The 26,795-nt window shown below is 42.0% G+C and overlaps 2 protein-coding genes across 4 annotated transcripts in view; one reads left to right on the top strand and one right to left on the bottom strand.

The window, feature by feature from the left end:
- Positions 1-25,030, top strand: TIFA (TRAF interacting protein with forkhead associated domain). Its single transcript, XM_084626823.1, has 4 exons — positions 1-285; positions 5,802-6,314; positions 14,311-14,385; positions 24,422-25,030. Exons 1-4 carry the CDS (start codon positions 75-77, stop codon positions 24,424-24,426), a joined length of 804 nt encoding a protein of 267 aa, XP_084482949.1. The 5' UTR covers positions 1-74; the 3' UTR covers positions 24,427-25,030.
- The window catches only part of AP1AR (adaptor related protein complex 1 associated regulatory protein), a 34,151-nt gene continuing 27,349 nt past the window's right edge, over positions 19,994-26,795 (bottom strand). For all 3 annotated transcript variants that reach the window (XM_084626822.1, XM_084626821.1, XM_084626820.1), the window contains one exon: positions 19,994-22,303. In XM_084626822.1, coding sequence (XP_084482948.1) covers positions 22,038-22,303 — 266 coding nt within the window. In that variant the 3' untranslated portion in view covers positions 19,994-22,037. The remainder of the gene's footprint in view (positions 22,304-26,795) is intronic.

Raw genomic sequence — 26,795 nt, 5'->3', positions numbered from 1 at the left:
TTGGTGGCCGTCCTACGTGAAGCCCTCCTGGGACTGCTGAAGCCGCCGCCCGAGTGCTGCGAACTACAAGTCCCATGGTGCAGCTGCTCCCCCTCTCCCACCCCGGGCAGGCAACGGGAGGGGAGTGCGGGGAAGAGTCCTGTCCTCTGCCAGCTCTGCATAAACAGTCTCGTGTTCACGCCGAGCCTGGAGAGGAGCAAGCCCAGGGCGCGGGAGAGGCTCGTTTCGCTCCCGCGACAGCCCGCTGGGATCCGCCTGGCTGCGATCTGGGGCCCGCCGGCGGAGGTGAGCGCACAGAGCCGAGCGCTGTTTCTTGCCCCCACTTCTTTCCCGAGGGGGCAGTTTCAAGGGGATGGATGGGAGCGGCGGGGAAAGGGGGGGCCGGCGTCCGCAGGGGCTGCGCCACGAGCGGAGAGTGTGTGTGTGTGCGCGCGGGGGTGGGTGTGTGGGTGTGCAGCGAATCAGTGGGGTGCGGCTGATTTGCGGATGCAGAGGGCGGCGTGCCATGACCCGCGCCCGCGGCAGGCAGCCGGCGGGTCGCTGCTCGTCGGAGCGGGCTGGCGCGGGGCGCAGCTGGTAACCCCGCCAGGCAGGGGACTTCCCGCCGGCCTGCACGTGGCGTAGCGCAGCTGCCCGCCCCGGCGGGGAGCGCCTCCGAGCCCTCGCTGTTCCAGGCGAGCCAGGCGCGGGCGTGTTTCCCTTTGGATGCGCTGCCAGCAGCTGCTTCTGGGCCAACGAAATCGGCGCCTGGGGTTTTTCAGCTGCGAGGAGAAAAATGTCCCGCCCGCAGGTGGCAGCCAAGGGACCGGGCCGCCGCCTTTCCCCTGCCGTTGCCACTGAGGGGCAGGTTCTTGCTCGCAGACAGAGATGGGCGTGGGACTGCGCATCCGCCTGCTGCCCGCACCCATTTAGCGTCGCTTCCTTTTTTGCGTGGGTGAAGAGATGCCTCCTCCCGGTCTGCGGCGGGATGGAGCTTGGAGGGGCACCTCTGCCGCGCTGTGAGGGCGCCTGCCTGCTGCTGTTGGAGGCAGTGGAAGTTTTGCCACGGTCTTTACTAGGCGCAGGATCAAGCCCTTAATTGTCAGGACCCTGGATGCCTCTACTAGATCTTGCTGCACTGTCAACTCAGTAAATTTACTCACTTTAAAAAAACAACAACAAAAACATCACAAAGGAATAAACATAGCAAGATATGGGGGGGGGGGGGGGTTCTTTACTCTAGTCAATTCCCAGGCATTATGGGAAATTCTGCTCTTGGACCTTGTGACAGGTGTTCTACTCACCACCGTGGCACCCCCTGCTGGCCATAGCTCGGGGTTGCCAGGTGGTGTCCTGCCCATCCTCACTCCACTGTCTCCGCATCCAGGACCTGCGTCACTCCCTGGACTCCGTCGTCCTCTTCTGGATACAGCCCTCCAGCTCTGCCCCACTCGGTTCTATCCCCTGTTCTAGGGGACCAACACCCCTCAGTCCAACCGCTTGCCTCACTGGTGAACTGCAGTCCAGGTTTTAGCTAATTATCTCAGTAGCAAACTTCAGTCCATACACTGGCCACGCCGCTCAGTGGCAAGTGGAGGCAAAGTCAGGGAGGAGGGAGAGAAGATTCAGGCCCGCCCGCTACTCTGGGTCCCAACCCAGGGATCCCGTGGCCAGCAGCTATGTGCTACCCCTCCTCCAACTCTGCCATCTCCTTCCCTGCAGTCCCAGTACCTCCTCTGCCTGTGTATCAGGCCCTCAGTTTGGCAGCAGTCAAACTGTTGACCCTGCCCAGCACTGCTCTGTCCATTGTGCTCCAGTCCTCTAAGCCAGGGGTTCTCAACCTTTTCCTTTCTGTGGCCCCCACGACGTGCTATAAACACACCAAGGTCCACCTGTACCACAATAATTGTGTTTCTCTGTATAAAATCTATGGTTGGCATTAAGGGGTAGGAAGCAGAGCAATTGCCCAGTAGCCCATGCCACAAGGAGCACCGCAAAATTAAGTTGCTCAGGCTTCAGCCCCAGGTGCTGCAGCTCAGGCCCCTAGGCTGCAGTCCTCCATGGTGGAGCTTCAGCTTTCTGTCCTGGGCCCTAGTAAGGCTAATACCAGCTATACTGGGGAGACCCCCTCAAACCAGCTCTTGGCCCCCCTGGGGGCCCCAGACCACTGGTTGAGAACCTCTGCTCCCAGCAGCCAGTTCTCCTCCCTCAAACTGTAGGGAGTGACTGCCTCTGCTTAGCTCAGCAGCCCCTTCTTATATGGCTGGCCTTGATTAGCTCCTCCAATAAACATTCCACTAACTGGCTGACACTACAAGCCTTTTCCTTATTGGCTGCCTCCCATGCAGGCAGGATTGCTTTAACCCCTTATATACCAGTGAGGGGGCAGCTGCCCCATGACAGACCTACAAATTCCCTTCTAATCAATGAGTGTTGCAAGGATGCATTTGAGGGTGGAATGCAGCCGTCTGTCTACACTCATCATTGCAGTATCCAAAGATGTGTCATATAGAATCTGAATTTACAGGATTTTTTATGGTGGAGAAATTATTTGTTAAATGAGCATGCACAAACATTTATTATGGCCTCTATTAGGAACTGACATCTTCTACGTGGGGAGGATAGACCTGATGGTTTAACCAGTTTGTTCCCTTTCTAAGTTTTGAGATTTAATGGAGTCAGAATTGCTTTCAAAACAGTTGTATCATTAGTGTTTTCACATTTGTAATCTGGCTTTGTGGGCCTCTTGCTGCTTGTTTTATTTGTCAGTAGAAAAAGTTTGAATATCAGAGAAAAATTTGTTGTTAGAAATTTTCTTTTGTGGGGTGGGTGAACGGGCAGCCTAACCCTTCAGCAAAAGATCCACAAATTCCCATGCAGGGTGATGTTAACAGTCAGTGCCCCAAGGAAGTTGTGTGGATTTTTTGCTGATGGAGTTGTGCGGAATGTAAGGGGAAGTGAGCCAAGTATGCACATTCCAAATGTGAAATGACACCAAAAGTTCAACACTGTAGTCCTCTGTATGTAAAACTCTTGCTAAAGGCTGGGGGCTTTTTGCTTCCTTCAGGACTTGGCCCCAACTGGGCAAGAGTTTAATTAAGTGCATATTTCCATGCAAAATACAAAATCCATATCTTAAAAATATATTGTAGCACCGTGGAAAAGATTTTGCTCCCATTGCAGCCCTGTCTAATCTACATGCTGTCCACTTACTGAGGTGTAATCCAGTATCTAGGAACTGGCTTCTCTGTTTGAGAGAACTTCCTGACATCCCCTCCTGCCGCCTTAGGCCTTTAACAGAAGCAAATGGTTATTTGTAAAATTTGACATGCAACATTTTGAACAAAACATACAGGCCTGCATTGGCATGTCTCATTCACAACATCTGCAAATTCTTCCGAATACACTTCTCTGCTCTGGTAATTGAAAGACAGTAAGCATTACTGATGCACCTCCAACTGATTTAGGAGTAGAGTGATGGAATGTAGAATTTTCCACTTGTAAGTTACAGGTTCAGATCTTTTCTAAGGTTTTGATCTTTTTCAGGCATGACTGAAAGTTGCTCTTCATAAGCACCAAAATCACTTTAGAAAGAACTATAATTGCATAAAACTGCAATATAATTTTACCCAAAATCAACTATATTGTTTTCAAGATGGGCTGGGAAAAAGCAGAATTATTTACAGGTGTTATAAACAGCCTAGAAATCATAATCTACTTGAAATTAATTTGTTTCTTAACATTTAGGTTTTGCTTATAATGGCCAGGAAAACCATATTAGCACCACTCTAGCAAGTAATACTTAAGTAGAGTTCACTAGTATGATTTCCCTGGCCAGATTTATCCAGCACTGAAATGGGAGATGTCCTGTGCCTGAGCTGTTGCTTTGTAAGAAAAAAGCATTGTGCCTTGTTTTGAATATCAATCAAGGAAGGAAAATAATTCCAGAGGTCTTGAGATATTTATATGGTATCTCTAAATACTGGCATCACAGAAAGGTGTCATAGTACCAGTAATCCATTCTTTGTATGTTTATAGATTAAAGTTGTGCAATCTTGTGCTTGGAAAGGCAATCGTATGTCAGTCCATATCACAATGATGCTTCATGTAGCAATAAAATACAATAAACTGAACTGTAAACTGCTTTTAGTAATGACTCAGATGAAATGAATAACGTTGATTACGCATCTCATAGTCAAATGTACATATCAGTTAAGTGATGATCTTATTTGGATGTAGAAGAAAAAACCGTTTAAACACAGTGCACAATTAACTTGTGGTACTCTTTGCCACAAGCTATGTGGCCAAGAGTTAAATATGACATTTATGTGGACAAGAACATCCAGAATTACAATAGCACAGATTAAAAACAACAACAAGGAGTTTTGAAAGGGATATATCCCCCATATTTCCAGGCATGAGCCAACTGCTAATTAATGGGGTTTAGGAAGAAACTTTCCCTCTGGACAGACTCTTCCATAACTACAGTTTTTTTTTGCATCTTCCTCTAACGCAACTAGTGTTGGCCACTGTTAGAGACAGGATACTGGGCTAGATGAACTACTGGTCTGGTGCAGTATGGCAAATCCTGTACCCCATTTTTGTTGGAGAAAGCAGGGGAATTTTCACACGCACTTTAAATTCATTTTCGATATCTGTAACGTATTACATACAGCAGCTACTCCTGAATGAGATTTCAGAAGGTAAAGTTTGTGTCAGTGGGTAGTTCTGAAAACTCTAGTGTTCTTCTGAGCTCCTACTTGACTGTTCTACCATGGATAAATATTGACATAGTCATTAGGCCAGAAGGAGAGGGAGAATGACTCTATAGTCCAGGGGTAAGGGAACCCATCCGGGAAGTGCAAGACTGAGGGGTCTGTCCAATCACACTTCCGTTATTTAGCTGGAGTGCCACTGTTTCAAAACAGGAGACCAAGGAAACCCTACACCAGAATGCCCCACAGCGTAGTGATTAGAGAGCTCTGAGACCTCTGTTCAAATCCTCTCCCCACTTTCTGGCAGGAAGAGGGGAATTGAACCTGAGTTTCCCACATCCCAGGCAAGCTGTACTTGTAAAGGGTACTTGTCACATTTCATATTGTCAAAGGAATATAATATAGTGATATAGAATATTCAGAGTAATTAACAAATACTATGTAATAGTTCCAATATGGGTCTGAGGTCTACAAAACAAAACAAGTGCTTAGGCTTCCAGTGGTGTTTCACCAAAATGTTTCTTCAAAGGTGAATCCATTTAGTAAGACACTTATAATAGAGGCAGAACTAGTTAATATATTTGCGTAGTTTCCTGCAAAGATCTCAAAACATTTAAAAATATTAAGGAAGTTTCATAACAGCCTGTTATGAACTTATGGTTGTATGCAGTGTTGTTGTAGACATGTCAGTCCCAGGATGCTAGAGAGACAAGGTGGGTGAGGGAATATCTTTTATCAGACCAACTTCTGTTCATGAGAGAGACAAACTTTTGCTCTTACACAGAACTTGGTCCGATAAAAGATATTACCTCACTCACCTTGTCTCTGTACTGTTTCTCATTTTACAGAGCACAGAGAAGCTTTTGATCTGTCCAGAGCCACATAACAAGTCAATGGCAAAACTGGGAATAGAACGATTGTGATTGACCTGGAGTTCTTAACTACCAGTCCTGTGCCCTAGCTGCTAGACTATGTTTACTACCCGTGGTTCTCTATAAAACAAGTACACATTAATTGATTAATAGTATGTAAAGTTCTTTAAATGATGCCGTTCCAGGTGGATTTTTTTGGTATTGCAAAAATTCCATGTTTCTTTCTTTCTTGTAGTTCTGAGAAGGATCATCATCATGAGCTCCATGGAAGAAGTGGAAACTGAAGAGACAGTAACTTGTCTCCATATAACTTTGTACCATCCTTGCCAGGAAGAAAAGCAGGTGTTTCGCAGCTTAAAATTCCATAAGCGAGAGCGGTGCAGGGTAGATGAAGTGGCAAAATTTGGCCGAGATTCTAACATCTGCCATTATAATTTAATGGATACCCGTGTTTCCCGGGTTCAGTTTACCCTGCAGTTTTTCAGGCAACTCAACAGCTCAGAATTTGGTTTTGAGATAAAGAACATGAGCAAAAAGACCAAGCTACTTGTGGACAATGTGGAACTGGACTACCTAAATAAAATTGACCTGCCATGGAAATGCATCATTCGCTTTGGAGACTACCAACTCTTAATGCAAAGACAAGATGGGGAATCAGTGGATTATTTTGAGATTTGTTTTGAGTTGTCCCAAGCTTCACTTTTGCAAGAGAGACACCCGCCTTCACTGCAGCCCATCCCCGAGTGTGGTATGTTTCCTTCTTTGGTCTATTCCCAAGGAGTAAAACCAGTAGAGATGGATGAAAATGATTTGTGATAGAAGGGAGAAGGTTGCTTTCAACAGTGTCCAATATCTAATTCAGTATGACTTCAGAGGACCAAATCTTATCTCCTCAGCAGACTGCATTTGTTTTGCTTTCCATAGTTACCACTGCTGTGTTATGTATTCTTCCCCTCTTGCACACTCTGTTTAAACATATCAGAACTTATTCATTTACAAATGTCATTAGCCCTGCATCATCTTTATTTAATGTCCATCCTGTCTCCTCCCTGCCACTCTGTTATCACCTTCTGTGTTTGTCTGTGGTAAACCCCAATCAGAGTTAGTGGATCTTTGCATGGGCATAAAGGCCCATGGTAGCAGATCCAGTTGTAGGATTGGGGCCATAGACCATAAGCTCTTTCAGACAGGGTGTACCTGCCCTATAGTGCCACTATTTGGCCAGGTGTCCTGTAGATGCTCCCTGCCTCACTTTCCCCAAGTGGGCTATCAGTAAGTTAAATGAGGCTTTATTTAGGGAATAGCATCCCTCTGAGGGGGTCTAGTTTATTAACTGGAGCCCCACTGAAAATGCATCCAGACCTTCACCCCAGTGTCTTAGCTAGGAGACAGTCAATCTTAATTTATCCATCCCACCTGAGTCCACCAGTCCACTCCAGCAGTTCTCTCAGTTCAGGCCTCTTGCCACTGTCTGGGAAGAATTTTCTCCAGAGTCAGATGTGTCAGCTATAGCTCTTCTCTGCAGCACTATGTAGCTTGACAGCCTAGCCTTTAGTTAAGCATTCCCGTGTCTAGGAGTGCACTTCTAGGCTCCTGGCTCTGGTGAACTTCCTGTCTCTAGAAACCAACTCAGCTGGTAATCCTTTGTCAGGGTCATTAGCTAATTAGTTGTCGACTAGGCACATAGGGATTTCATTACCTCCAGGTGGATTTGAGTTGGCTTGTTCTCCGATTCAGGAGCTGAAAGTGCCAGTCCCACTAACAGCCCCAGTAACACAGGGTCTCTCACTATATATTTCTGTTTAATTATTTCTGTAAAACACGGTGCAAAGTTCTGGCTTTATAAATAAAGTACAAATGGCCAGGATTAATATGCAAACTTGTTATATTGCATTATTAACTTTGATACTGAAGTGCAATCTGTATTCAGACTGAGATCCATTTGCAACCCTAACTTCTATGTTAGGGTTGAAAATGAAACTCTGAAACTTTTTTATTCATATTTTGTGAAAATAGAGCTATTTAGTTGGTATATTTAGCCTCCTAGGTACTAAGTTCAGAAGGGACCGTTATGATCAGCTAGTCCAACCTCCTGCACAACGCAGGCCACAGAATCTCCCCCACCCACTCCTGCGATAAACCTCTCACCTATGTCTGAGCTATTGAAGTCCTCAAATCGTGGTTTAAAGACTTCAAGGAGCAGAGAATCCTCCAGCAAGTGACCCGTGCCCCATGCTACAGAGGAAGGCGAAAAACCTCCAGGGCCTCTTCCAATCTGCCCTGGAGGAAAATTCCTTCCTGACCCCAAATATGGCGATTAGCTGAACCCTGAGCATATGGGCAAGATTCACCAGCCAGATACCCAGGAAAGAATTTTCTGTAGCCCCACAGAAACATAATTTTTCTTCTAATCCTAAAGTGATCAGAATGTGCTATAATAAAAATGCTATTACATCTTCAAAGATGTGAGTGTAAATAAAATAATGTGAATAATGTGAGGTTTTATTAAAAATGTTTGCACGCCTTATAATATTTTGTCCTCTTGTGTGGTTATATCTTGTAAGCACAAATATATAAGGGAAAATTTTTCTGAGATATCAAGCTTTACTGGCAATTATTCAGCATCTAAAAAGATGGTGATGAGATCACAGCTGGTGATGAGCATTGCTCCAAAATCATGCTTTCAGAGAAATAGAAGAGTGCCTGAAATAATGCCACCTGGAGACCTACAACAACATTAGCCATATAGCTATGCATTGTTTACCCTCATTTTTAATTTTAATTCACCCAGAGTGTGTAATCCCCTGCCCAACAGCTGCTTCTCTCTTATCCCACAAACTTCAGGGTTCTGGCTCTACTTAATTCAATTCAGTTCTGCCCCTAAGGGCTGCATCAAGTTTCTCCCCTGCTGTAACAAACTCTGGGTCTCCTCAGGAGCACAGAATTGCCAAAGCAGAGGTCTCCACCAGTCACATCCCAGTCCCCTCCCTCTGTATCCCCAGCATACCCTCATGCCTGGGGATCCTCTGGAGGGGGTACAGAAGCTCCCTACATTGGGTGGCTTTCATGCCTAAGCTGTTCCCCTTCTACACGAACTTAGCTGGCACAAAGGGACCGCAGGGTAATATTGAATAGGGCTCAGAAAGTTGAGCACTGAATAATATGAGGAGTGGGTTTATCTAGAATGACTAGGTACTCTCACTTCAGATGCAACTTCTAGGTAAAAGAATGTTTGGGGAAGCAGCAAAGGAAATGCTTAAACAATTACAAATTTGCACTATAGATCATTGTGGCAAAGAGTTTCTAACTGTGATTTCTAAGCAGGTACATGTTGATTTCAAACCTGCTCTTTTGACTACACGACGGGACCACAGAGCATGCAATGTCTGTGCTAGAAATTGAACCTGTTTGAAACTTGGGGCCAAACTCTGTACTTCCACCTCATAGAATCTCATTCAGACCTCAGGATCTAACGTGGCTCCTCCAGGGTTTCCTATCAACTGTGGTTGTGTCTGCTAATGTGGAGAGGATCAAACTGCTAAGGCTTTGTTAGAACTGAGCCCCGACCACCATCTTATCAAGTATGATTCTATTTTTACTCAGTTATGGATAACATTGAAATACATTCCTAATTTTTAAAGGGATTAAATGAACCATCTAAAAGGATTTAGGTAGAGAGAATGCTGGAAATCATAGCAATGCTAACTCACTATGTTACAAGAAAAACTGAGAGAGATGCTTTTAGGATTACACTGGATTGGGTGGGTGGGGAGGATCACTCAACACTAAATTGAAGATAGACACCTAACAGCTTCATTGGTTCAGGTTTTTAAATCTGTGTGACCCACAAGGGCATTGTTATTTAGTAGAGGGACTTTTTAAACCATAAACATTTGGTTCTGAGAATTGTATATATAATCCACCTGGATATAAATTTGCCTTTACAGCTAGTATACAGATACTGTCTATAATACTAAAGGAAATTTACTCCTCTTATCAGGAGAAGAGTGAGATGTAGCTTTAGATGCACATTAAGGGGCAGAATTTTAAAACCTGAACAATGATTTAAAAAAAAATGGGTGCCATCAGTTAGGCCATCTAAATAAGTCACCTGATTTTCATCTGTCCTGAGAACCTAGCAGCTTCCATAAATATGGATTTTGGATCCTAACTGCAGGATCTCATCTTTGAAAATTATGGCCCAAGCTTTGCTTTATTTGTCCTTATCTTGTAGGAACAACTGCTATCAGTTTAAACATCTAAGTATTTGATATATGGGCACAGTCATGCAACACAGACACCCAAATGCACTTGCAAATAACTGTGCACAGATATTTGCACTTGAGTGCAGAAAGGCCAGGTAGTGACAATTCTGTTCAAAATCAGGCCCTTAGATCTAGTCATAAAATACATATGCTTTACTATGTTTAGTGTGTTCGCTTGCTGCCTGAAAGTGTTGTTTTGTACTTACCCACATAAAGTAATTGTATTCCTGTTAGTTTTTTCTACTAATGTATTACAGCTGTAATTTACAATATTAACACTCTTGTTTGGTGCTATCTTAGACTTAACTTCAAAACATAGACAATCCAGGAAGTTTTTGGAAAGCGTAGGGGACAATTTCCTGGCGCAAGTGCTAGAGGAGCCAACTAGGGGGGGCGCTTTTCTTGACCTGCTGCTCACAAACCGGATAGAATTAGTGGGGGAAGCAAAAGTGGATGGGAATCTGGGAGGCAGTGACCATGAGTTGGTTGAGTTCAGGATCCTGACGCAGGGAAGAAAGGTAAGCAGCAGGATACGGACCCTGGACTTCAGGAAAGCAGACTTCGACTCCCTCAGGGAACGGATGGCCAGGATCCCCTGGGGGACTAACTTGAAGGGGAAAGGAGTCCAGGAGAGCTGGCTGTATTTCAAGGAATCCCTGTTGAGGTTACAGGGACAAACCATCCCGATGAGTCGAAAGAATAGTAAATATGGCAGGCGACCAGCTTGGCTTAATGGTGAAATCCTAGCGGATCTTAAACATAAAAAAGAAGCTTACAAGAAGTGGAAGGTTGGACATATGACCAGGGAAGAGTATAAAAATATTGCTCGGGCATGTAGGAATGTTATCAGGAGGGCCAAATCGCACCTGGAGCTGCAGCTAGCCAGAGATGTCAAGAGTAACAAGAAGGGTTTCTTCAGGTATGTTGGCAACAAGAAGAAAGCCAAGGAATGTGTGGGCCCCTTACTGAATGAGGGAGGCAACCTAGTGACAGAGGATGTGGAAAAAGCTAATGTACTCAATGCTTTTTTTGCCTCTGTTTTCACTAACAAGGTCAGCTCCCAGACTGCTGCGCTGGGCATCACAAAATGCGGAAGAGATGGCCAGCCCTCTGTGGAGATAGAGGCGGTTAGGGACTATTTAGAAAAGCTGGACGTGCACAAGTCCATGGGGCCGGACGAGTTGCATCCGAGAGTGCTGAAGGAATTGGCGGCTGTGATTGCAGAGCCACTGGCCATTATCTTTGAAAACTCGTGGCGAACCGGGGAAGTCCCGGATGACTGGAAAAAGGCTAATGTAGTGCCAATCTTTAAAAAAGGGAAGAAGGAAGATCCTGGGAACTACAGGCCAGTCAGCCTCACCTCAGTCCCTGGAAAAATCATGGAGCAGGTCCTCAAAGAATCAATCCTGAAGCACTTGCATGAGAGGAAAGTGATCAGGAACAGCCAGCATGGATTCACCAAGGGAAGGTCATGCCTGACTAATCTAATCGCCTTTTATGATGAGATTACTGGTTCTGTTGATGAAGGGAAAGCAGTGGATGTATTGTTTCTTGACTTTAGCAAAGCTTTTGACACGGTCTCCCATAGTATTCTTGTCAGCAAGTTAAGGAAGTATGGGCTGGATGAATGCACCATAAGGTGGGTAGAAAGCTGGCTAGATTGTCGGGCTCAACGGGTAGTGATCAATGGCTCCATGTCTAGTTGGCAGCCGGTATCAAGTGGAGTGCCCCAAGGGTCGGTCCTGGGGCCGGTTTTATTCAATATCTTCATAAATGATCTGGAGGGTGGTGTGGATTGCACTCTCAGCAAATTTGCGGATGATACTAAACTGGGAGGAGTGGTAGATACGCTGGAGGGGAGGGATAGGATACAGAAGGACCTAGACCAATTGGAAGATTGGGCCAAAAGGAATCTGATGAGGTTCAATAAGGATAAGTGCAGGGTCCTGCACTTAGGACGGAAGAACCCAATGCACAGCTACAGACTAGGGACCGAATGGCTAGGCAGCAGTTCTGCGGAAAAGGACCTAGGGGTGACAGTGGACGAGAAGCTGGATATGAGTCAGCAGTGTGCCCTTGTTGCCAAGAAGGCCAATGGCATTTTGGGATGTATAAGTAGGGGCATAGCGAGCAGATCGAGGGACGTGATCGTTCCCCTCTATTCGACATTGGTGAGGCCTCATCTGGAGTACTGTGTCCAGTTTTGGGCCCCACACTTCAAGAAGGATGTGGATAAATTGGAGAGAGTCCAGCGAAGGGCAACAAAAAATGATTAGGGGACTGGAACACATGAGTTATGAGGAGAGGCTGAGGGAGCTGGGATTGTTTAGCCTGCAGAAGAGAAGAATGAGGGGGGATTTGATAGCTGCTTTCAACTACCTGAAAGGGGGTTCCAAAGAGGATGGCTCTAGACTGTTCTCAATGGTAGCAGATGACAGAACGAGGAGTAATGGTCTCAAGTTGCAGTGGGGGAGGTTTAGATTGGATATTAGGAAAAACTTTTTCACTAAGAGGGTGGTGAAACACTGGAATGCGTTACCTAGGGAGGTGGTAGAATCTCCTTCCTTAGAGGTTTTTAAGGTCAGGCTTGACAAAGCCCTGGCTGGGATGATTTAACTGGGAATTGGTCCTGCTTTGAGCAGGGGGTTGGACTAGATGACCTTCTGGGGTCCCTTCCAACCCTGATATTCTATGATTCTATGAACAGGTTGCCAGAATTTGCATTGTACAATGATATTACTTTCTTCACTATTTACTGGTCCTGTTACATAGAAAAATTCAACTCGGTTGCATTGTTCCTGACCATTTATTACATTTCCCAAGTTAATATTCTCAACAAAATGGCAACTAATATTTGATATTCTGGTCTCTACCATTCAAATAGATTATATGACGAGTAAAGAGAGGCCTCACCCCCACAAAAAACCTGCTGACTCAATAAAAATTCTCCATTCCAATCCACACAGCAGACCTGTAAACCACAGCACAGAGCTTCATTGTATATTCTGCACTCATTCTGCAATGGAAGTCCCATTGATTTCTGTGGAACAGAGGCAAAATATTCAGTCGAGATCCAGCTCTATTGACTAGTAGGAGAATTCAGCCCTCGAAACAGACAAAACAGTTTAGGAGAAACAAAATTCCCAAATCCAAATAATTTGTAAGGTTTCGGTTAATTCAGATGAGAATCCCACCCACCAAAAAAAAAAAAAAAGTTTATCTTGTAGCAGACACGCTTCCCTTCATGGCTACAGCTGGTCAGTGCCATCTGAGTCTTGACTCAAAATGGAAATACGTCCTTAATACCAAATTGACTTTTTCACAAGAAAAATGTTCCATTTAAAGATCACTTTGTGGCCAGTGAAGATTCCTTTCAAAGGGGATGCCAATACATTCAAAAAATACAAGTGCTGTGTAAATATTGAAGCACAAATATTCCAGAGTTATATTTACTTATGACCATTCAATTAAAAAGCTTCCGTGCCAAGGAGTGCACAATGAAATTCAGGGTGCTGGGCAAAGATTGTTTAAAGCCATCTTTTTGCTCCTTTGATCAGATGCCAGTTCTGTACAGTCCAGTGCTCTGGCATAAATTAGAGAACAGCCTGAGGTTTACATGAATTTACACTGGTTGCCATTGTGGCTCTGCTACTGAATAATCTTTCTATACCAGGACGAGCCATTCGTGGTTGGCTACTCTGCTTTGCCCTGGCTGCACCACTGCTGAAGAGCAGGGATAAAATGTCTTAGAGCTTGATCCTAGGTCAATGGAAAGATTCCCATAGACTGCCTTTGGATCAGGCCTTTAATGAAAATGCAGGAAAACTATAAACAGGGGTCCAAATCCTTCTCTCGCATACACTGGACTTCATCAGAGTCACTCTGGCTTCACGTCAGCATCAGTGTGAGCAGAATTTGGTTCAGTGTTTATATAACTGTAAAATCTAAAGGGACATTCAAGTTAAAAAACATTAGAGGTCACCAAAAGTCACCATTCTTTCTTATCTACTTTCAACTGGTCGGGTGCCCCTTTGAGCTACTCTGTTGAAAGCTAGCATACTTGATTATAATGGGACTGCAGATCATAGGGAAAAAATGACATTTTCTATTTCTATTATAGGTCACCAAAGAATCTAAGAATTATATTCACTTCTGTGAGGCAAACTTGGTGGCCCCAATGTAGAGAAATTGCAGTAATCTAAGATCATCAGTTCTATCTAACAGATTTTAGCCAAGAAAATTTCAAATGGGAGGGAGTGCATCTCAGGCAACCGACACTGACAGTTACATCTACAGATTACTAGTTGACACCTGTCAGCTAGTACACATAAAATCTCAAAATTCGCAAGGCTCAGACTTCATTATGAATTGTGTGGGGAAAAAAACAAAATATGATATGAACAGATTTTGAGAGATATAGGAGAGTGAAAGAGAGAGAGTTCTTCTATCAGGGAAAATGTCTTTCTTTCTCTGTCTTAGGTCTGGTGTCCTTTCCTCAGTGCACAAAATTCACATGCTGTTTCTGTGAATTTTCAAAGTCCACCCACATTAAAGGTAAGCAAACCATTTCAGATAAAATAAATATTCAGTGGAGAAGATTTATCTATGTGGTCTGGGAAATGTTTAGGCTAGTTTGAATTACTGTGCAAGATCTGAGAGAAGACATGATTTTTATTTGAAGTCTAGGTTTATGACATTGGTTTTACATAACTTATCCAGTTCAATAAAAGTTTTCCGTGGTGCATGAGAAAGATTGTAAATCACCCTAGCACCTTTTGCATGAAACTTACTGTAAGAACAGTTTGCATGAACGAATTGGATGAAAAATGCCAGCAAGAAAACAAATGGCTGCACTTTGGTAGTTTAGCCATAGACTGGAGATACTGGTATTAAATCATGAAATATCATAAACAAACTTGTCTATTCATTAGCAGAATACAAAATGGTATGCATAACATGGAACCATTTTGAAAGTGAGCAGATTTTAGAACATGACTTAGCTTCAATAAAAGGGCACCTACTTAGAAAATAGTTGATCATTTATTTTTGCACTGCCGAATGAGTAAGAAAAAGAAGTTATTTACCTGTAATTCTTCACCAGGGTTCACAGCAGTATCCACATTCTTGGGTGCACACACTGTGTGTGTAGTTGCAGAAGTCTCATAGTGAAATCTGGGCTCACCTCTGGCATATTCCTCTGCCTGCTAGATGCCCTAGTGATCTTTAATATCGTTACTAGTTTTCTAATAGCTAAAGATGTAACACGTAAGTGTAATAAAGAAAAATCTTTATCCTCCATCTCTATAGGTAAGATGGGTGCACAGCAGAGTGTGGGTGTTTAGCACACCTGTCTTAGGGTATGTGTACACTGCAGCTGGAAGCAAGCCTCTCAGTCTGGGTAGAAAAACTCATGCTAGCTCGACTTGAGCTAATGATCTAACTACTACAGAGCAGATGTTGCTGCTTGGGCTGCATCTCAGGCTCTCATGCCCACTCAGCACCCTGCATCTGAGCAAGCTACTCTCAGCTTGTGTCCCCCAAGCTACCCCACAACTTCTACACTGCTATTTTTAGCGTGCTAGCTTGAGCTGAGCTAGCATGAATCTATCTCACTGGGTTGGGAGGCTCACTCCCAGCTAAAGTGGAGACATACCTGCAGGGCTGAATCCAGGGACTCTCGGAGTCTTTCCTTTGACTTCATTTGTTCTTGGATCAGGATATTAAAGAACAAAAATTAGCTGAAAGTAATTTTCTTATTGGGTGTCATGGCAAAATCCCACTGTAGAGACCAGGGCTCTGATTCTTCCTGGACACTGGTTTTACACTAGTGTAACTATTGACTTCAATAGAGTTAAACCTGAGTTTCACCAATTTAAGTAAGGAAAACCAGAGCCATGGTCAAAACACCTGCACAAATGTCTCTAGATCACTCAAAAAATGGTTTGTTCTTAACTTGAGTTAGCTAAGTCAAATTCACTAGAATCTTAACTCAAAGAAGGATCACCCAGTGGTTAGACCACTAGCCTGAGACTCTGAATAATTGTGTTCAATTCCCTGTTCTACAACAGGTATACAGCATGACCTTAGGCAAGTCACTTGGTCCCTCTGTTCCACAGAGTTTAAGGCCAGAAGAGACCTCCTGTATGGCAGAGGCCACCAACAGCCGCACACTAATCCAACCACTGAAATGACACCAAAGTACTACAACCCACAGGAGACTAGATTATGATGTGCCACAGGCAGAGAAAAAATGGTTACACGTCTTTTCATAACTGTTGTTCTTTGAGATGTGTTGCATACATCCATTCCACTGTAGGCATGTGCATGCCTCATGCACAGTTGTCGGAGAACTTTTTTTCTTCAGTGGTACCCATCAGGATGGCTCGAGCACTGACAAACTGCCATGTGCTATTGTGTGCCAGTATAAGAGGGCAGAGCCACTTCCGAGCCCTCTCAGTTCCTTCTTACCAGATAGACTCTCATGGAGGGGGGAAGAAGGGCAGGTCATGGAATGGACACATGCAACACCTCTCAAAGAACAGTTACACAAAGGTAGGTAACTGTGATTGCACGAGTCCATTCCACTGAGGGTGACTCAAGCAGATTAACGTGGAGGTGGGCTCAGTCTGATTTTTATAGCATCACAGAGTGCTCTGATAAACTCTATTCTTTGCACAGGTTTTAGAATTGATTTGTCCAGATTGAGTAAAAGCCCCAGTGCATTGAAGGTGAATTGAATGACAGCCATGCTGGACAGCACTTGAAACTGGGGCTGGCCTCTCACCAACCAGTTGTCCCGACTTCACTGTTGCTCTGGAATCTTTCAGGCTATGCAGCCTATCATCCATCTTTTCTGAAAAGAAGAATGGGACCCTCAAATGGCAAATCCTGAAGGGTCTGCTGTACCTCCCTCAGACATAGGCGCCAACTTCTCCCGGTGCCAGTGGGTGCTTGACCTCCCCAGTCCGGCCCCACCCCAACGGCACCCCTGCCCCACTCCCAAGGACTTTTGCAATCTTCTGTCCTGGAGGAGTATGTGTGGCTGTTTTAAAGATACTCTTCTATTCTTTTAGAAATACACTAAGTTGTTTTTTTCCCCCACAGAGCAAAATAGTGAAAGTAAAACAGTAACAACGGACATTACAAAAGCTTTGTTAGAGATCTGAAAGACTCATGGAACCTCCCTATCCTTGTCCCTAATGACTGCCATAAGCCCCTTGAAGGAAAGCTTTGCCCTACATTTTTGGCTTAGTAATGCAGAAACATAGGGGGTCCACATGACAGTTTCTTGAGTCTTGTCTTGGTTTGGCTACACTGGTGATTGCAACATCAAGAATACCAATACTGAACACTTTTGAGTGCTAGCAGCTTTTTAAAATCACTACATCAAACAACTTCGCTCACATGAAGTCTAGTTTCAGAGTAGCAGCTGTGTTAGTCTGTATCTGCAAAAAGAAAAGGATGACTTGTGGCACCTTAGAGACTAACAAATTTATTTGAGCATAACCTTTCATGAGCTACAGCTCACTTCATCGGATGCATATAGCGGAAAATACAGTAGGGAGATTTTATATACACAGAGAACATGAAACAATGGGTGTTACCATACAGACTGTAACGACAGTGATTAGGAAAGGTGAGCTATTACCAGCAGGAGAGCGGGGGTGGGACCTTTTGTACTTATAATCAAGGTGGGCCATTTCCAGCAGTTGACAAGAACTTGCGAGGAACAGTAAGGGGGGTGGGGGAAATAAACATGGGGAAATAGTTTTACTTTGTGTAATGACACATCCACTCCCAGTCTTTATTCAAGCCTAAGTTAATTGTATCCAGTTTGCAAATAATTCCAATTCAGCAGTCTCTCATTGGAATCTGTTTTTGAAGTTTTTTTGTTGAAGAATTGCCACTTTTAGGTCTGTAATCAAGTGACCAGGGAGATTGAAGTGTTCTCCAACTGGTTTTTGAATGTTATAATTCTTGACGTCTGATGTATGTCCATTTATTCTTTTACGTAGAGAATGTCCAGTTTGGCCAATGTACTCCAACGAGAGACTGCTGAATTGGAATTAATTTGCAAACTGGATACAATTAACTTACGCTTGAATAAAGACTGGGAGTGGATGTGTCATTTACACAAAGTAAAACTGTTTCCCCATGTTTATTCCCCCCTCACCTCACACGTTCTTGTCAACTGCTGGAAATGGCCCACCTTGAAAACCACCACAAAAGTCCTCCCCTCCTCCCCCCCCGGCTGGTAATAGCTCACCTTACCTTATCACTCTTGTTACAGTGTGTATGGTAACACCCATTGTTTCATGTTCTGTGTGTATATAAAATCTCCCCACTGTATTTTCCATTACATGCATCTGATGAAGTGAGCTATAGCTCACAAAAGCTTATGCTCAAATAAATTTGTTAGTCTCTAAGGTGCCACAAGTACTCCTTTTCTTTTTATGAAGTCTAGTTGACAGTGCTGAATATGTCCAGTGCACATGACCAGTGGTTTAATGGTATCTGTGGGATTTTATTAAAGCACATAGCATAAACCTTTTGAACGGAAACTGTTTGGTTTACTGGTAGAATTGCTTGCATTATTCTGCGCAGCAACTTGACCACAAAGTGACACAACTGATCCTCTGTCCTGATGAGGCTGCCTGGGTGGTTCTACAGTAAAAATCTACCACCTTTGAACCACCAACTAAAAATGGTCTTCAGAAATTGGGGTTGTGGTGATCATTTGCAATCACCTGCGCCCTAACTTATTGAAAACAAAACTCCTCCGACTAAAACACTAATCTCCAACATAAATTCTTTCAGGCAGTCACCTAAGTCAGTGAACCTGACATCCTACTGAGAAAAAACGTAAGGACAATGTGATATTTGCATCATGAGATCAGGATTATCCACCCGCTTTGGCTACTTCTAATCCCCTGTAATAGCAGAGATGACAGCTTTTGGCAGAATTTAGTAGATCAGAGAAATGGGAAGGGGTCAACAGTGAATTTTAGCAGTCATGAGACGTATTAACAGTGACTAAAACAAAGGAACACTGCAGTCTAAGACTGTGCATGTTCCCTCTTATTGCTCTACTATTGCATCTTGTTAGACTTTCCTTTCACAAACAGCTCTCTCACTATGCGGGGCAGTATTGTCCAATAGTTACAAAAGGAAATTGCAAGTCAAGGTGATTGTGTATCATCACTGCTCTACCGCTGTGCAATTTTGGGCAACACACTAAAATCCCTCTGCTTTCTTAATCTGCAGTGGCTAATTTACCTACAATACTTCCTGCAGGAAGAAGGGTGAATCTTGAAGAGACACTACTAGTTCAAATTTGACTCAAAGTTCAGGACTTCTATTAGAAATGTTCCCATTACAATAAAAACTCATGGACACTTTTTTAAAAAACCCCCCACAAACTATTAGTTGCAACCTTAAGTTTACAATATTGACTAGTTTTTCAAGTTGACTTGAAATAACCTATAAAGAAAAAAGTGAAAAGCGACTTTACTTTAATTTTCCAAATATAGTGGAAACTCCCTCTCCCGTTTTTTACCCAAAGCCCATATATAAAGATGACTTTGGTAACTTACTCAAACAAAAAGAACTTCTCTAAAAAAAGCAGAAATACATTACCACTTGATCAGCTTCACTCTTAAAACAGAGACAAAAGGAGGAAGTCGGTAACTGACATGATGAAGTAAAGATATTTCCATCCTTCAAAAATCAATTTTAAATTATACTTGTGTAAATTTATACAGTTTCAAGGGTGTGAGCATACATATTGCAGAGCTGTTTCAATGGCCGTGTAAAAGCAGTTTGTCTCATTCAGCAATCTTTCTTAAATTATTTTAAGAATAATACTGACTCCACTGTCATTTTTAAGTCAAAATGATTGTGACTCATTTAACTGTGAAAGTGGAATGCTACTAATAACCATGGTTAAAAGTATGTGTGTCACTATAATAAAATAATCTGTAGTCCAAGTTATATCTTCCCCCTTCTTGCTGATTTTCTACTTGCTCAGCAATCAAGACCCTTTGTCATTAACAGTAGTTCTCTTGTGACCATGGTTTGCAGAACAGGGTTTTTAAAGAGAAGAAAGTGACAAAGGTTGTGTGGGTTAGTTTTCATGTAAAAAAAAAAAGTTTATTTACAGCTTGAGAAAGTTGCCCTTCCTTAGAATTCAATATATGAATATGTCAAGAAAAACATTACACAGTAGTTGCTTACACCAAAACAAAAATATACATTTGATGCGTACAAACTCTTAAAAAACATATTAGCGGCATTGCAAATGTAGATATTACATTAAAATATTTCCAACAACATAGCTACAACTTAAATTAAGAAATGGAATGTTAAATACATTAAAAGATTTAGCTGTTTCCTAAAGTGTCATTGTATGTACATATTTAGTCAAAGCGTCTGGTATTTTAATTTTAGATAAAAGGCATGAGGAAGATCAAACTGCCATGAACCTGCCATATTATAGGGGCTCAGAAATCTAAATACTTTAGACACGCTTTAGACAATATATACTTAGTTATTTCTGATGATGTAGCTTTTTGTAACTTTGAGGAAGTGCATTGCCTTTATGCTAAAAATAAAGAGCCCCACAGGAAAATCCTTATTCAGAAAGACGCTATAGAGGAACATACAATTTACATTAGGAGAGTAAAGCTTTACTGCTAGCTCAGAAAAAACACATTTACAGTTGTGCTTTACACAGTTTCTCCAGTTACATTTTGATTATGAATTATATAAAACAAAAACTAAGGGGAAATTATGCATCAGATTCCACATGGTCAGCGGTAACTGAAGGCCTACTTAAGTTTCAGCCCATATCAGCGATGGTAACTATCCAGTTACAAAGCACAGGAAAGCTCGAAAAGTTCAATGTACTGCTTTGTAACTGGAAAGGATGTGTATTCCTGTTTGTGTTAATATAGCCACGGGAACTCTGTTTTAGGATCTCTTTCTTTCAAACCTAGTAGAGAAGTGATTTTTTCCATATATTGACAGGTTTCAGAGTAACAGCCGTGTTAGTCTGTATTCGCAAAAAGAAAAGGAGTACTTGTGGCACCGTAGAGACTAACCAATTTATTTGAGCATAAGCTTTCGTGAGCTGTAGCTCACAAAAGCTTATGCTCAAATAAATTGGTTAGTCTCTAAGGTGCCACAAGTACTCCTTTTCTTTCTCCATATACTGCAAGTCTGTTCACATAATGCTGCCTTTAAGAATTATTCATACAAAGCTGAAGAAATTGTAAGTATTCCACAAGTTAAAAATGTCTCTAAACACTTTGGTACTAGCAGCATTTGATGAGTTGTAAGTGAAAAAAACTGAACCTTTGGTCCTCTAAATTTTCCTTTAACTTTCAAATTTCAAAATTTTCTGTTAAAGTACAGAAAAGCAGCTATAAAAAATCTTTAGGTAGCATACTTTCACTAAACACAATACATCATTTTACATGATAAATCTTGTAAAAAAATTTCTATTGGATATGCCATTGGAATCATTATGATTGGTACAAGAAAATAATTCAAATAAAAAAAGGTAAGAAATAAGTTGAGGTAATAAACCAATTGCAAATAGACAATTTCACATGTGATAAACTATTGACTCTGCCTCCCTATGTTAAAGAACAAATCAAATAGATAATGGAAAAAGGCAATTTATAAAAGTAATCTCTCACCGCTTTCACATTCTCAGACTTTAAGGTCAGAAGGGACAATCATGATAATCTAGTCTGACCTCCTGCATATTGCAGGCCACAGGCCATTATCCACCACTTAATACATTCAAGTATTAAGATAACTTATGTAAAATATTTATTTTCAAGATAAATATTAGCCCAATGACAACATGTAAAACAAAATCAGGAGAAATATATTGAAACAAAGTGGCTACTTAAAATATAGTTTATGTCAAGCTGAGAATCTTAAATTAGTGCAGATAATTTTATACGAATCCCAAATTTCCAGAAATATACAAGACAGAATCAACCCAGTATTTTCATAAACATAAGGTAGATGATAAAATTGCACTTAATTTCTGAAGTAATTCAGATAACCAATCATTCCAATTCCTTGCTAAAGAGCATTACAATATGGTTTCCTTCCTTTTCTTACACAAGACTCAAATTCTGTACACTCCATTTAACTTTAAACATTTTGCCATTAATAACAGCCACACAATTTCACTATCTGTCTTGTTGATCAGCATCGGATTTATTTATGTCTGACACAGACAGTTCTATTACAGGATTCACAAATCCAGCATACTCTGAATTGCCATTATCATCCATCTCAGCACTAACAAAATCATTCTCCCACTCCAAGCCATTTGAATCATCAGAAGCTGAGGCTGGATTACTTCCTGTCTTCTTGCTGCTAAATTTTAGTGCTGCTCGGAGTATATCTTCTTCTGTTTTAGAGCGCTCTCTCAATGGAATCATTCTGTTCATGCCTGCAATTTAAGATAACTTTTTAAGCCATAACTTTATTTTTTTGGGGGGGGGGGGAGAGACAGGACACCATGGGAAGAGGAGAATGTGTCACCACATTTTTGCTAAAATATTAAATGCTAACAAAAGCACATTTAGAGCCAGATTCTGATACTTTTTCTCTTATTGACTAGTACCTCACTCTGCAAGCAGTCTTGTTCATGTCAATGCAAGTAAGGGCATCAATACCTTCTTTAGTCGCTAATTGGCCAAGGAAATTGATTACCTATTTGATAATGAAACCATTTTCTAGCCTTTTTTTTTTTTTAAATTAAAGAAAGCAAGAAGAATGGCTAAATAGGATCAGGTTTTGTTGACAGTCTTTCCCACTAACCAATCTGCTGCCCTTTCTACTTGATAGGTATGCATGTATTCTGAACACATACAAACATATTAAAAACTTTCTGGTTCCATGAAATTTCTGTGAAAGCTACTAACTCCTATTAAATCATATGATCTGTAGTAATGTATCTGCTTGTAGCTTCCTGACACAGTGATATCAGAAGAAATCTTCACCAAGTGAAACAGATTCTGAAGTTCAGAAATTGTGTTTCCCTAGACATAGATATCATTTTGCTTTGTACAAAAAGGACACATTCAAGATACATACACAAACTAAGCCAAGTTGATCAGAAATCTGCATAACATGTTAGAGATTTTTCAAAAGAAAGGGATGTTAGCAATGCTGAATCATCTCCAGAGGTGTATAAACTGGTCTCCTCTGCCAATGGAAAGAAGTGAAAGCTTGCAGAGGCAATAAAAGATTTACTGTGCCTCCGTTCTCATCATGGTCAGGTTTACCCTACCCTCCTACTTAAATCCCTCTCATTTTAAACTTGGATTACTGCAGTGATTCTGCTTCAGTATGCTATTTATATAATAAACATCCTTTATCACTTGAGATTCCAGGAAAAAGTTTACATACACTCACTGGGTATGTGTTTGTTCCTTTGCTACTGATACTTCACTGAAGGTATCATCAATAAAGATACACAATACCCTTTAACCAGTTATACTGTTAACAGGGTGAAATGACAGTGTAACTTTATTGCAGTTCCATGTTAACTGTATATGATAACTGGTTTACCATAAAGATATTCAGAGCAAGAATAGAAAATATCAGTAAATTCATAGATTCCAAGGCCAGAAGGGACCATTGTGATAATTTAGCCTGACCTCCTGTATAACACAGGCCATAGAACTTCCACAAAATAATTCCTAGATCAAATCTTTTAGAAAAACATCAAACCTTGATTTTAAAAATATCAGTGATGTAGAATCCTCCAAAACCCTTGGTAAATTGTTCCAAGGGTTAATTACTCTCACCATTAAAAGTTTAGCCCTATTTACACTTTGAATTTGTCTAGCTTCAACTTCCAGCCATTGAATCATGTTATACCTTTCCCTGCTAGACTGAAGAACCCATTATTAAAATGTGTGTTCCTCATGTAGGTACTTACAGTCTGTAATCAAGTCACCCCTTAACCTTCTCTTCATTAAGCTAAATATATTGAGCTTCATTATCATGGCTCTTCTCTGAATCCTCTCTAATTTATCAATATTCTCCTTGATTTATGGACACCAGAACTGGACACAGTATTTCAGCTGTGGTTGCACCGGTGCCAAATACAAAAGTTATTTTACATCTATACCCCTACCTGAGACTCCCTTGTTTATGCATTCCAGGATTACGTTAGCTCTTTTGGCCACAGTGTCACATTGGGAGTTCACATCCAGCTGATTATCCACCACAACACACAAATCTTTTTCAAAGTCACAGGATCCCTCTGAGTCCTAGCTTCCCAGAATAGAGTTCCCCCTCCCATAAATATGGCTTATGTTCTTTGTTTCCAGATGTATACTGTGACGTTATTGACATGAACTGTGACCGTATAGATTATTGCAACCAGGGTCTTATGATTGCACCAGGTCTTGTACAGAGGAGGTCAAGTGGGGTGTCTATGGAAAGGTTGTAGTTTGCTGGTTATGATTATGCTGTCTGTATGCGTGTGTCATTTTTGTATTTGAAGTTATGAATATTGGCGATGTACTTGTATCTCAATGTGTTTGATTTTAAGTAGCCTGAATGAAGCATTTGGTCAGCTTCTTGAGAAAAGACTATTCTCAGTAAGTGCCCTATCAAGAAACACTTAACTGACAATGGACTTCGGGAGACGTCAATCCACATCTGAGCTTTCCTGAGAACGTTCAAACTAACATGTAAACAATGGAGTCGGACTGCAAAAAGCAGAATCATTTATGGACACGTGACTTGCCCAGGTGGCTACAAACTCCATCTTGTTGCTGTGACTTTGCACAGAAGAACAAAGGGGTTTCTGGCCACAAGACAGAGAATATAAAAGGCCCTGGAAACCTCTCCATTTTGTCTTCAGCTGGCTCAAGAGATGGCCTCTCCACCCCCAAGAGATGCCTGAAAGAAACTGGAACAAAAGACAGTAACTATGGGGGTGAGAGTGATTGCTGGACCCAGACTAGGAAGGAATCCAGTCTGTGAAAGAAGCTCATTGGGACATCTCTGAGGGTGAGATTCACCTGTATTCAGTTTCCTACTGTATTAGGTTTAGATTGCGTGTTTTGTTTTATTTTGCTTGGTAATTTACTTTGTTCTGTCTATTTCTTGCAACCACTTAAATCCTACTTTTTATACTTAATAAAAGGTTTCAGAGTAACAGCCGTGTTAGTCTGTATTCGCAAAAAGAAAAGGAGTACTTGTGGCACCTTAGAGACTAATCAATTTATTTGAGCATGAGCTTTCGTGAGCTACAGCTCACTTCGCTGTAGCTCACGAAAGCTCATGTTCAAATAAATTGGTTAGTCTCTAAGGTGCCACAAGTACTCCTTTTCTTTATACTTAATAAAATCACTTTTTTCTTATTAACCCAAAGTAAGTAATTAATACCTGGGGGAGCAAACAGCTGTGCATCTCTCTCTATCAGTGTTATAAAGGGCAGACAATTTATGAGTTTACCCTGTATAAGCTTTATAACAGAGTAAAACTGATTTGGGGTTTGGATCCCATTGGGAGCTGGGTGTCTGAGTGCTAAAGACAGGAGCACTTCTTAAGCTGTTTTCAGTTAAGCCTCAGCTTTGGGGCATGTGGTTCAGACCCTGGGTCTGTGCTGGAGCAGACTGGCATGTCTGGCTCGACAATGTTGGAGCAGACTGGCATGTCTGGCTCGACAAGGCAGGGTTCTGGAAGCCCAAACTGGCAGAGAAAACAGGCTCAGAGGTAGTGTCAGCACATCAGGTGACAGTCCCAAGAGGGTTTCTGTGATCGAACCTGTCATATACATTTTGGGTTTTAATATGGCTATATGTTATTGTTTGCTTGGTAAACTGGCCTCCAGCAATCCAGATCACTCGTGATCAGTGACCTGTCCTCCTCATTTTTTACCATTTCCCCAATCTGTGTCATCTGCAAACTTTATCAGTGATGATTTTATGTTTTCTCCCAGGTCATTGATAAAGATGTTAAATAGCATAGGGCCGAGAACCAATTCCCACAGGACCCTACTGGAGACATACGCACTCAATGATCCCCCTTTTATACTTACATTTTGAGACCTATCATTTATCCAGTTTGTAATCTATTTTATGTGTGCCATGTTAATTTTATACCATTCTGGTTTTTTACTCAAAATGTTGTGCGATACCAAGTAAAATGTCTTATAGAAATCCAAATATATTACATCAACACTATTACCTTTATCAACCAAACTTTGTAATCTCATCAAAAAAAGATGTCAAGTTAGTTTGACAGGATCTATTTTTCATAAACTTATACTGATTTGCATTAATTACATTACCCTCCTTCAGTTCTTTATTAATCGAGTCCCATATTAGCTACTCTGTCTTGCCTGGGATTGATGTCAGGCTGATGGGCCTATGAATACCTAGGTCATCCCATTTACCCTTTTTAAAAATTAGCTTTCTTCCAGTCTTCTGGAACTTCCCTGGTATTCAAAGACTCATTGAAAATCAACATTAACAGTCTAATGAGCTCCTCAGCATGCTCTTTTAAAACTCTTGGATGCAAGATATTTAGACCCGCTAATTTAAAAATGTCCAACTTTAGTAGCTTCTGTTTTAACAACTTCCAAAGATATTAGTGAAATGGAAAGCGTGTTACCATCACTGTATACACCTGGGAGAATTCTGCAACATTGCACACATGCAGAATTCATGTCCCCTGCAGAAAATACATTCTGCCGGAGAGACACTGCAGTTACACCTTTCGCCTACCGGGGCTGCTGTGGCACCAGAACAAAGAACAGCCGGCTCACTGGATGTAGCAGGTAGCAGTGGATAGGAAGGCCGAGAGGCTGCATTCCTCACAGTTCCCTGCCTGTGGGGCCAGGTGAGAAGGCATGGGATATGGGGAGGGGACAGGGAAGATGTGCTTGATTGAATGGGAGAGGCTACAGGTCAGCCAGG

This window comes from Lepidochelys olivacea (assembly GCF_965140295.1).
Source record: "Lepidochelys olivacea isolate rLepOli2 genome assembly, chromosome: 4".
Lineage (NCBI taxonomy): Eukaryota > Metazoa > Chordata > Testudines > Cheloniidae > Lepidochelys > Lepidochelys olivacea.
The sequence above is the reverse complement of the archived record's forward strand: the minus strand, read 5'-3'. Positions and strand labels throughout refer to the sequence as shown.